The sequence below is a fragment of the Pelophylax lessonae genome, assembly GCF_965119305.1.
Source record: "Pelophylax lessonae genome assembly, chromosome: 9".
NCBI lineage: Eukaryota > Metazoa > Chordata > Amphibia > Anura > Ranidae > Pelophylax > Pelophylax lessonae.
Genome location: NC_138776.1, coordinates 131,266,350 through 131,279,316, shown reverse-complemented (window position 1 = coordinate 131,279,316; position 12,967 = coordinate 131,266,350). Strand labels below are relative to the sequence as shown.

At 45.4% G+C, this 12,967-nt stretch overlaps 1 protein-coding gene across 2 annotated transcripts in view; it reads right to left on the bottom strand.

The window, feature by feature from the left end:
* Window positions 1-12,967, bottom strand: part of TBC1D12 (TBC1 domain family member 12) — a 287,846-nt gene that overhangs the window by 103,588 nt on the left and 171,291 nt on the right. For both annotated transcript variants that reach the window (XM_082267521.1, XM_082267522.1), the window contains one exon: window positions 6,185-6,267. In XM_082267521.1, the coding sequence (XP_082123647.1) occupies window positions 6,185-6,267 (83 nt within the window). The remainder of the gene's footprint in view (window positions 1-6,184; window positions 6,268-12,967) is intronic.

The window sequence follows — 12,967 nt, the reverse complement described above, 5'->3', positions numbered from 1 at the left end:
AACACAAAGGCTCGATAATGCCTTTGTGTTGATTTGCCAAAAACTCACCTTGATTATCCACAAGACTTAAGGGTAAATATCCCAGTTATTAGGTTTAGGAGGCAATTACTTTTTCACATAGGGCAAAGCCAGTTCGGTTAGCTCTATTTCCTCAATAAATGAAATCATTTAAAAACTGCATTTTATATTCACTCGGGTTCTCTTTGTGTAATCTTAAAATTTTTTTAATGAACTAAACCATAAGGCTCCATGCACACAGGGCGTCATAAAAACGTGCTCCAAAGCTGTTTACATAACGCCGGGAAACAGCAGCTGTAAAAACGTGCTTTCAGTAGCTTTTTCTACTAGCGTTATTGCACGTTTGGCCACAGTAGCTGTTAGCAGCGTTTTTTCTGCCTCCATTCAAAATCAATGGTTCCCTATGGGAGCCTATTGATTTGAATGGAAGTCGCACCGTAGGTCAGATCAGGGTGATCCGACTTGCGGCGCGACTTGCGCTGTGAGAATCTTGAGGGGGAACTCCACGCCAAAATGGGAAAAAAAAAAAAAAAAACGGCGTGGGGTTCCCCCCCATGTTCCAAACCAGGCCCTTCGGGTCTGGTATGGAATTTGAGGGTAGCCCCACGCCGAAAAAAACGGCGTGGGGTCCCCCCCAAAATCCATACAAGACCCTTAATCCAAGCATTCAGCCCGGCATACCAGGAAAGGGGAGGGGACGAGCGAGCGGCCCCACCCCCCCTGGATCATACCAGGCCACACGCCCTCAACATGGGGGGGTGTGGGTGCTTTGGGGCAGGGGGGGCTCTGCACCCCGCACCTCAAAGCACCTTGCCCCCATGTTGATAAGGACAAGGGCCTCATCCCCACAACCCTGGCCGGTGGTTGTGGGGGTCTGCGGGCAGGGGGCTCATCGGAATCTGGAAGCCCCCTTTAACAAGGGGGCCCCCCCCCAGATCCCGGACCCCCTCCCTATGTGAATGGGTATGGGGTACACTGTACCCCTACTCATTCACCCCATAAAATGCAGTGTATGGAAATAACGACAGGAGACGTTTTGTAAAATTTATTAAAAATCTTCATCCGGCTCTTGTCCTCTCCGGGGGTCTTCTGCTCTTTTGCTGTCCGCCCTTCTTGTCTTCTCCTCTCCGGGGGTCTTCTGCTGTCTTCTCCTCTCCGGGGGTCTTCTGCTGTCTTCTCCTCTCCGGGGGTCTTCTGCTGTCTTCTCCTCTCCGAGGGTCTTCTGCTGTCTTCTCCTCTCCGAGGGTCTTCTGCTGTCTTCTCCTCTCCGAGGGTCTTCTGCTCTTTTGCTGTCCGCCCTTCTGCTGTCCAATCTTCTTGTCTTCTCCTCTCCGGTCTTCTGCTCTTTTGCTGTCGGCTGTCCTTCTTCCTCCGATCCTCCTCCGACGATGTCTACAGCGATTATGCCGGCCTCTGGTCTCTGCAGCTAATTATATAGCCATTAGGGGCGTGGCCACCAGATGACGTCATCGGGAGACCACGCCCCCTTGTGTCACAGATGACGTCATCTGTGACACAAGGGGGCGTGGTCTCCCGATGACGTCATCTGGCGGCCACGCCCCTAATGGCTATATAATTAGCTGCAGAGACCAGAGGCCGGCATAATCGCTGGAGACATCGTCGGAGGAGGACCGGAGGAAGAAGGACAGCCGGCAGCAAAAGAGCAGAAGACCGGAGAGGAGAAGACAAGAAGATTGGACAGCAGAAGGGCAGACAGCAAAAGAGCAGAAGACCCTCGGAGAGGAGAAGACAGCAGAAGACCCCCGGAGAGGAGAAGACAAGAAGGGCGGACAGCAAAAGAGCAGAAGACCCCCGGAGAGGACAAGAGCCGGATGAAGATTTTTAATAAATTTTACAAAACGTCTCCTGTCGTTATTTCCATACACTGCATTTTATGGGGTGAATGAGTAGGGGTACAGCGTACCCCATACCCATTCACATAGGGAGGGGGTCCGGGATCTGGGGGGGGCCCCCTTGTTAAAGGGGGCTTCCAGATTCCGATGAGCCCCCTGCCCGCAGACCCCCACAACCACTGGCCAGGGATGTGGGGATGAGGCCTTTGTCCTCATCAACATGGGGGCAATGTGCTTTGAGGTGCGGGGTGCAGAGCCCCCCCTGCCCCAAAGCACCCACACCCCCCCATGTTGAGGGCGTGTGGCCTGGTATGATCCAGGGGGGGTGGGGCCGCTCGCTCGTCCCCTCCCCTTTCCTGGCATGCCGGGCTGCATGCTCGGATAAGGGTCTGGTATGGATTTTGGGGGGGACCCCATGCCGTTTTTTCGGCGTGGGGCTACCCTCAAATTCCATACCAGACCCCAAGGGCCTGGTTTGGAACCTGGGGGGGGAACCCCACGCCGTTTTTTTCCCCATTTTGGCGTGGAGTTCCCCCTCAAGATTCTCACAGTGCAGGTCGCACCGCAAGTCGGATCACCCTGATCCGACCTGCGGTGTGACTTCCATTCAAATCAATAGGCTCCCATAGGGAGCCATTGATTTTGAATGGAAGAAAAAAAACGTATAACGTGGCTTAACGCACGTTAAGCAACGTTATGGAGCCTTTAGCAGCGTCAGACGTTTTTTGCAGCTTGACGCTGGAGCTCCTGAACCCACAGTTCCTGGGTTTTTTTTGGAGCTGTAAAACGCCTATGCCACTTGGAGCTCCTAAAAGCTCTATGTGTGCATGAGGCCATAGAATAACATGGATGGGCGTTCTGCAGCTGCAAAAAAAAACGTCTGACGCTGCTAACAGCAGCTGTAAAAACGTCCAGTGTGCATGAGGCCTTAAATGTAACAAATTTGCAAAAAATAAATAAAAATCAGGAAGGGGCAAATAATTTTTCACCGCACAGTATGATAAAAAGGAAAATATTAAAATTGGGGAAAACATTTCTGCAAAGAGAATGCAAAGAGAAAAATAAAAAGTCATCCATCCTCCTAAGATACTAGGGGGGAAAAAATGAAGTTTGATGGGAGTGAGAGAAGAGAGTTTACATCCGATGGGCTAACAGCTTTTTGTTTAACATAGTCAAACTAATCCTAAAGGATGCAGTATAGCCCACTTGTCTCTGATTTACATATGACTATGTGCATGGGCGTCCGCAGAACCTTTTCTACAGGGGGGCATCATTTTAAGGTCAGACATGCTCCGCCCCTTTTCAACAATGTCATGAAGAGGAGGGGCTTAGTCATTATCACAAAGCGTAGGCATTCAAAGGTTTAAGAAACCTGCTGCAAAAGCAAAGCTGATCCTCTTTGTTTTGGGTCCGTGCAAGTGGCGCATGCATTCACGAGACGTCAGTACGTACTGTAATGTCACGTGCCATGCCTCTGTGCACAGGGCCACAAATCTCCTCAATTTCCTTGCCCCGGGCTCCCCCTCTCCTGGATTGATAGAACCAGGGCCTGGGGCTGAAGACAGTGGTCCGCGCAGCTGCTGTCAGTCACCACGCGAGCCGTGATTTGCAAGTATTTATTTTTAATGGGGAAAAATAAGCTGCTTCTCTACCAGTTTTCAGAGCGCTGATCCCCGCTCAGGTGATCCGCCGCCGCTCTGTTCCTCCCCTCCCGACTGATGTCAGCGGGGAATCCTCGGCCTCACCCCCTGTAGGCAGCTGTCAGACAGGGAGAGGAGAGAGCTGGCGGGTCATGCGTGCACTCTGAAAACTAGTAAAGAATGGGTTATTTTTTTTTTTAAAACACAGACACAGGGGCACAGGCACACAGGATTTTTAAACAGACCAGACAGGATAGTATAAAGTGAGGGGGGGTTGCACTTGCCCCCCCCATGCGGACACCCATGACTATGTGCTCCTTATTGAACTATAAAGAAAATAGAAATGAATGAAACAAGCTGTGATCTCTTAGTCTGTCCAACTGCCCTTCAAATGCTTCAGCATGTGTACATCTAGATTGACTCTGCATATGCAGCATTCCTATAATTTTTGCATTATTTAGGAATGCATAAAAAACTGGGGTGAAGACTGTAGTAAGTTCTAATGCAGTCACATACTCACCTGGCAAACAATGCTGTTTGTTGACGAAATTTCAGCCACACTCTGATCAGTTTATGTCCACATAAAAAAAAACTTCCAACAGATCCACAAACTATTCCACATTAACTGCATTAAAACAGACTCTACTGAAATCCATGTGAACCCAAAAGCGATGTGAATGGTACAAATACAAACTACTCCACCAAACAAATACATATTCCCAAAGCTTCACAACTGTGCATGCAAAGACAATGACTGTTTGATGGTTGTATCTTGCTACCAAGTCCAGATACATCTATCGTTTCAGTCACAGATTATAACAAGCCTTTCACATCTGCAAACAATAATCCCAAACAGAAAGATAATGAAAACTATTATTTTGTTACATAAAATAATTTCTTACTCTAGTCTGTGCAGTAATTAACCTTATGCTTCCCACCAAATGTATAAAAACTCATTCTCTCAGCTATTGCTGAATCTGCTCTGTTACTAAAAAGTAACTATCAGCAGGGAAATAAATGTATCTACAAGCAATAAAGCAGGCCATTTCGTTAAAACAACTCCACCGTAAAAGCAGTACAATTATCCAGTCTGCTGCCATGTGAAATAGCATAGAGGAAGGCCTTTGGCCCTGCAAAGCCTACTGAATTGTGTTTTATCATAATGCATCTCTAATTAGAGGAAGGCCTTTGGCTCTGGAAAGCCCACTGATATCGTTTTTTGGTAATCCATCTCCAATAGGTCCTGTCAGTGCAAAAAAAACCTCCAGATTTGTTTTAAATTAAATCCACTGCTTCTAACAATACCCAAAAAATGTATTACTATATGTGACTTTGCAAACTCTAAAAGTGAAATTTAATCTGCTTATATATTATATTCCCAGGTCCTTAGCGTCCCCCCCCCCCCCCCCATCAACATGCAAATAAAGTTTTCAAATAAAATCGTTCCATTTTAATTAACTGCAGTATTATAAACAAGCTTATTCCAGCAGCTTGGTGCAATGTGATTGCTGTAAAGACCAATCACAAAATGTTAACAGTGTACTGATCACATTGGAGAGCCCATCACTGTCTCTTACAATGGGGGAAGTAGGAGCTGATGAATGAACGATCACTTATTAATTCCAGAGCACGCACAGCAGTGAATTTAGAGGGTGGGAAATTTGTGAGATTTTCTTTTCTTTCACCTTTCACTTCCCCCTCCTCTGTATATTGGATCTCCCCTTCCCTGTACATTGGATCTCCATTTGGTCTCTAGTGACATGTATATTAACACCCTACCTCCCTTATTCTGCACATCTGAATATTAACCCCTTTATCCCCATCCTTCCAGTATGTGACCTGTACCTTAAGCTGGTCAAACATAATACAACTTTCTTAATCAATTTCCTTAAGATTTACCTTCAACGAAGTAGGACAAGGGCCTGCCTGACTGCATAAAAATTGAAAGTGTTTAGATTTGACCTCATATTTTATGGATTTGGTAAATCTTTAGGAAAATTTTACAATTTCAATAATGTATGGCCAGCCTTAAAGTGGTTGTAACCCTCTACCGTGAAAATGAACAAACCATCCATATCCTTCTATAGTGTGTACCAGTCTCAATCTAAGGCACCAAGTGTTATTTCACTCAGATCCATCTTTCCTCTGCACGAGTCACTACTCTACACTGACTCCATAGCCTCCAGGGTGACAGCCCCATGCCCCTCCAGCACACAGCAGGTGATTGACCGCCTCAACTGTTTATGCTTCCATGTGACCCTGTTTGATGGAACGTGCCCCTTCCTCCATTCAGGTTTCAGGTTAAACTGAGCTCTAGCTCAGTGTGTGTGATGTTAGATACCTGCCCTCTGCTTTCTACCACTGAGAAATAGCTTTTGATCTGTGTATTTAGCAGGCTTTGTGGATATAATCCAACATTCTTACAGCAGGAAAATCAGGATGTGTAGAGACTGCAGTATAGTGAAATCATTGCACAATCAATCATTCAACACTAATCTGTGATTTAACATTACACACTACAACTCCTTCAAAAGTTAAGCATAAAAACACCTCCTTATGAGTTACTAGAAGGCCTAAGTACTGCAATATATATATATATATATATATATATATATATATATATATATATATATATATATATATATATATATATGTTTTTTTTTTGTAACTTACCTCGCTTTTTTGCCTCTGCAACCATTTCATCATACTCTTGTCGGTGGCGTAAGGTTTCATGGACGGACTTGGCAGGAAGATTTCTAAAAAGATAAATAAGTGTGTTTTATGAATCAGGACTGCTTAGATCAGGCCAAAACACTGTATTAACACCTACTCTTAATGGATCCAGAGACACTCAAGCTGTTAACTACAATATAAAAAAAAGCATGAATACATTTTTTTTTTTTGTTAGGTAAATATATACCACTTCGCAAAGCTAACTAAAAATGCTATTTTTTTTTAATAAAAAGGTAATTAATAAATAAAAAAAATAAAAAAAAGCACAGGAAAGGAAAAAAAAGTTCTCAAAAAAAAACTACACACTGTCTGTGCCCCAGCACTACCTTCTAATTTAACCTCAATCCTCCAGCTCTTGTTTTCTTATGGGTTGAACTATGGGTAGCATCATTCAACCCCTTCCTGTGAGCCCAGACTGTGAATGACAGGCATCAATATGCAGCCTTGGATCATAAAAAAGACCCCAATGTAAACCTTGGTCTACGCAAAAAAAGGACTGTCTACTGCTGATGAAGAAGAGAGGCCCGCTCTCATCCAATGACCCCTTTGAAAACTCCTGGAATTAAGGGGTTCAAGGAAGGTGAGTGGCTGGATGGAAAATAAACAAAAACGACTAACTTTAGCTATAACCAAAATGTTTTCAACTTGGCTCTCACGATTCTTATTGTATTAAACACCGCAAATTGTAGATTAGCCATATGAAAAAAAAAAACTGATTGAAAACTACATTTTTATATTTGGATACACTTTAAAATGCTCAGATATGCATTGAGCTAAAACTGAATGTAGACATCCAATGTGCTGGCACAAAAAAGCAGGACTTTAGGCTACATTCACATGTAGGGCGTATCAGATCACGGGCAGAATCACCACGATTCTGCCCGCGATCCAGAATCATTGCAAATCGCAGGACACCTGTGCGATGCTCGTGACACACAAAAGAAGCTCCTGTACCTTTTTGGACGTCATGCGTCCAGAGATTGTTTGCGCAATGTTACCGCGATTCGTCAGGCAGAAGTCGCGGCAACATCGCACAGCGTTTGGGGTGCCATTGCAAATCACGGGCAATGATGACAGGCGTCCCACGATTTGCAATGATTCCAGATTGCGGGCAGAATCGCGGTAATTCTGCCCGTGATCCGCTACGCCCACATGTGAACGAAACCTTATATTACCAATAATTACACAAATGATCGAGGTAGTCCTCTAATCAGCTGATCGACAACACCATAGAGAGGGTGTCAACCTAAAACCAAAGCTAAAACCAAGCATATCTCCATGCGAAACATGAAAACATATTTTAGTAGCTATTGTTACATAGATAAAAAAAAATGTATATACATAATATATATATATATATATATATATATATATATATATATATATATATATATTACACACACACATACATACATACATATATATGCACACACACATACATACATGCATATCAGGGTTTTATTAAAGCTGGTTTCTAAAACAAATTTCATAATTTTATAATTTAGATCAACGTCCTGTCTCCATATGTACTGCTGTCATTACAAAAGCAGACAGGGAAGTCTCATTCATCCTGCTGACTTCTCTGTAATAAAGTAATACCACCCAATAATGGCAGCAGAAGCCACCCACTAAACATAAGGCGGCATACCCTAGCAAACCACAGTTTATGGACAGACTAAAGGATCTGTTCATCAAAAATTTTTATTTTTGTACCTACTGGAAAAACCATTTCTCAGAGTTCATCAAAGGACAGCGCTCCATAAATCATAACTACTGGGTTATATTGCCTCCTCCAGAAGTTGGACTAGGCAGAACAAAAAACACCTGGCTACGCCCATGGACCGTCCACAGCTTGGTATATAACCCCCCTCTCTGCTCTAGGTAATTAGTTTAGTAGCAAGCAGCATTAGAAGTGTAAGAACTCCATCGAGGGATGGGTGCTGCGTCCGTCGATCTCCAAGAAATTAATTTTACAGTAAGAACAAAAATCCCATTTTCTCTTTCTTTCATCGACGGACACAACCCTCCATAAATCATAACTAGTGGGATATCCAAAAGTAGTGCCAAAAGGAAAATGAGGGGTGGGGAAAATAACCCACGGCTAAACATAAGAGCCCTTTACCAGGACACAGGAGCCCCAGCTGAAAAATAAGTTTAAAGAAAAACACCCTTCTAAAGGGAACAGCCCTTCTTAACCAGGAGCCTGAAAAACTTTGCGGCCAAAAGAAACATCCACAGATGCCAAAGTATCTACCTTATAGAATTTTGTTACGGTATGCACCGATGACCAAGTGGCCGCCTTGCAAACTTGCGATATTGATACTTGATGATGGAAGGCCCAAAAAGCACTCAGCGCCAGAGTAGAATGCACCGTGAGAGGGAAACGTGGAACCTGACCTTTAATGGAATAGGCCTGAGTCACTGTCTGTCTGATCCATCTGGAGATGGTAGCCGAAAGAAGAGGCCAGCCCTTTTCTTGGTCCGTCCGTAACCACAAAAAGCGAGTCTGACCTCCGAAAAGACTGTAGCTGCCAGGTACAACCAAATCACATGAACCACATCCAAGGTATGCAAAGCAAATTACTTGGGATGAGCCGGCTTGGGACACAAGAAAGTCAACACAATGTCCTCATTCAAATGGAAGTCGGTGCCAATTTTGGGCAGGAATGATGGACAGAGACAAAGAACAACTTTATCCCTATGGACCACTAAATAAGGACTGCGACAGGATATTGCCGCCAGTTCCGATACCCTGCGGGCTGAGGTAATAGCCACCAAGAATGTCACCTTCAGGGATAACGTAGATAAGGGAATGTCCTGAATATTCTCAAAAGAAGGTTTCTGCAAAACCGAAAGTACTAAATTTAAAGCGGAGTTCCGGTCACGAAAATGTTTTTTCACTAAAAATACCCCCGGGACAGTCAGGGCTAGTACATTCTACAATGGATAGCCTCTGTACTGTCCTGGGTTGCACTTACCTTTTAGAAGAAATACTTACCTTGAAAATTTCTTCTCCAGCGCTGCCATCTCGGATGTGGGCAGCTGAAGCCAGCGCGTCCTCTTCTGCTTCCTCTTCTCCCAGAATGCACCTGCACCGGCCCCGCTCGTCACTTCCGGTGTGGGCGCGTCATCCCTCCACAGCTTCTGGGCATGCCCAGAAGCGCTTTAGCAGGGAATGACGCGCCCGCACCGGAACTGACGAGCGGGGCCGGTGCAGGCGCATTGATTCCTGGGAGCGATGATGTTCAGCTCCCAGGAATCAATGCATAGAGGAAGTGACGGTGCGGGCCGCAGAGGGAGGAAGTGGAAGAAAGGTGAGTATATTTTTCTTCAATAACAAGGTAAGTAAACAAAAAAAAAATCGTAACTATCCAATTATTTTTCAGGTGACCAAAAGCAAGCGGATGGCCCAAAATCGACTATGTCGATTTTGTGGCTGGAACTCCGCTTTAAGCGCTTGCTGATCGCCCCACGCAGGTTTACTGTGGCAGGGCGGCTTGGCTGAGCATAATCATGTAGAACTACGTGATCATGTTGTTATATTCTCCGTGTTGTAGAGACACAGGACTCTGATCTGGAACAATGGATGTTTATTCAGGACTCACTGTACACTCCAACATGCATTACAGGACAGCTCTGTATATCAATGCATCTCTTACATGTCTCTAAGATGGCCACTCTGCCCCTTAACCCTTGTCATCACTCCTGGGTGGAGCCAGCCTTAAAGTAACAGTACATCTGAAACCCTTCAGGTATAACACCTTCCATCTATGCCTAAAAAAAAAAAACAACAAAAAAAAAAAAAACACAACAAAACGAGAACAGGCATAAAACATAACTAATAATTGTCCAATACAGTCCTCCAACTCAGGAGATTTACATGGCTTCTTCCGCGTCCGGATGTGAGAACAACTTCCAGAGACGCTACGGGGAGAACATGGCAGCGGATCACTTTCGGCGGGGGCCCGTCGAAAGTCTTGTAACCGGTCTTGCAGCTGAAACCGGTCAGGAGGACGACAGCGTCGTTGAGGATGGGCACCCAGCGACTCGGGGCCGGAGGAAGCAGGGCTGGCCGGAATGGACACCGGCGGGGCCAAGAGGGGATCCCCTAGCTCAGAGGGTGAACAGACCTCTGGACCAGGGCTGGAGGGCTCTGTTGGAGCCGAGTTCAAAAGTTCAGAGTCCCCCCAAGCATCAGTCTCAATGCATCCTGATCCGGTAGGAGCAGATCCTTGAGACACTGGAGGTGCAGCCGATGTCAGGGATTCAGGCAGCTGAGAATGAGGACGCAATTGGTCCGCATGCCGTCTGCAAATGGAACCATCTTCCAGGCAGACCCTATACATTTTGGGTCCCAAAGTCTCTGCGACGATAGCAGGAAGCCAACGAGTGTTGGAAGCGCCATAGGATCGAGCCCATACCTTTTGCTGGGCTGTAAACCGAGGAATCTCGTCGTGTTCGACCCTCTTGTCTTGGGACTGCCGTACATGTTCCTGGACCGTTTGAGGGCGGAGTATGTCCAAAACAGTCCACGGCTGCCGACCCAAAAGAAGTTCAGCTGGAGTTTTCCCAGTGGTTGCATGTGGTGTGGTTCTGTAAGCAGAAAGGAAGGAGTCCAGCTGCTGGGGTGACAGGGATTGTTTACTTGTAGCCACAGTAGCTTTGAAATAGCGTTTGAAGGTCTATTATTTTTTGACTGGGTGACTAAAATAATAGACGGTGGAGGTGCAGTAGACATTGCATATCTAGATTTTAGTAAGGCTTTTGACACAGTCCCACATAGAAGACTTATCAATAAACTGCAGTCATTGAGCATGGACTCCCATATTGTTGAGTGGATTAGGCAGTGGCTGAGTGACAGACAACAGAGGGTTGTAGTCAATGGAGAACATTCAGAACAAGGTCATGTTACCAGTGGGGTACCTCAGGGATCTGTACTGGGACCAATTTTGTTTAATATCTTCATAAGTGATATTGCAAAAGGCCTCGATGGTAAGGTTTGTCTTTTTGCTGATGACACAAAGATATGTAACAGGGTTGATGTTCCTGGAGGGAAACGCCAAATGGAAAAGGATTTAGGAAAACTAGAAGAATGGTCAGAACTCTGGCAACTGAAATTTAATGTGGATAAGTGCAAGATAATGCACCTGGGACGTAAAAACCCAAGGGCAGAATATAGAATATTTGACACAGTCCTGACCTCAGTATCTGAGGAAAGGGATTTAGGAGTAATTATTTCAGAAGACTTAAAGGTGGGAAGACAATGTAATAGAGCAGCACGAAATGCCAGCAGAATGCTTAGATGTATAGGGAGAGGTATAAGCAGTAGAAAGAGAGAAGTGCTTATGCCGCTGTACAGAACACTGGTGAGACCTCACTTGGAGTATTGTGCGCAGTACTGGAGGCCATATCTCCAGAAGGATATAGATACTCTAGAGAGAGTTCAGAGAAGAGCTACTAAACTAGTACATGGATTGCAGGAAAAAACTTACCAGGAAAGGTTAAAGGACCTTAACATGTATAGCTTGGAAGAAAGAAGAGACAGAGGGGATATGATAGAAACTTTTAAATACATAAAGGGAATCAACTCGGTAAAGGAGGAGAGCATATTTAAAAGAAGAAAAACTACCACAAGAGGACACAGTTTTAAATTAGAGAGGCAAAGGTTTAAAAGTAATATGAGGAAGTATTACTTTACTGAGAGAGTAGTGGATGCATGGAATAACCTTCCTGCAGAAGTGGTAGCTGCAAATACAGTGAAGGAGTTTAAGCATGCATGGGATAGGCATAAGGCTATCCTTCATATAAGATAGGGCCAGGGACTATTCATAGGATTCAGATTCAGATATATTGGGCAGACTAGATGGGCCAAATGGTTCTTATCTGCCGACACATTCTATGTTTCTATGTCTGTACAAACCTTTCTGCTTGACCATTTGTAGCCGGGTGGTAAGGTGCGGTCAACTTGTGTTTGATGTTGTGGGCAGTCAGGAAACTCAAACTCCTGGCTTGTGAATTGCGCACCGTTGTCTGTGACGATTTCTCTGGGGTATCCAAACGTAGCAGCGTGATGTAACAGTATGGAAATCGTCACCTTAGTCGTCGGCTGGGTAACAGGAATGACCTCAGGCCACTTTGAATGGGCATCGATTATGATCAAAAAGGTGTGTCCTCTGATCGGGCCTGCAAAGTCCAAGTGTAGGCGAAACCAGGGAACCGTGGGCCAAGTCCAGGGCTGGACGCACCCTCGAGGAGGGTCTCTTGCAGTTTGTGCACATCCAGCACACGCATTCACATATGTCGTGATATCTGAGTCTAGGTTCGGCCACCACACATAGCCTTGGGCCTTTTGTTTCATACGTGTGCCCCCGGGATGACCAGTATGTAGCAAGTCCAGAATGTGTCTCCGGAGGGTCTGTGGAACGATCACTCGGTCTCCCCATAAAACACAGTTGCCAGCCACAGTTAATTCCAGGCGCCTACGGAAGTAAGGTTCATAATCCTGTGTGACAGTTGCAGGCCAACCGTACCGTACCCAGGAGAGTTGTCTTAAGGACGGTATCCTTGGCTGTATGGGCTGCTACCTCCCCGGAAACAGAAAGGACAGGCTGGTTTAACGACAATTCTTGACTGGTGGAGAAGAGTCTGTTAATGTCCTTGTCAGACGGGACATGGCGTCTGCATTAGCATTGGCGTCATGGCTGCGATACTGGATTTTGTAAC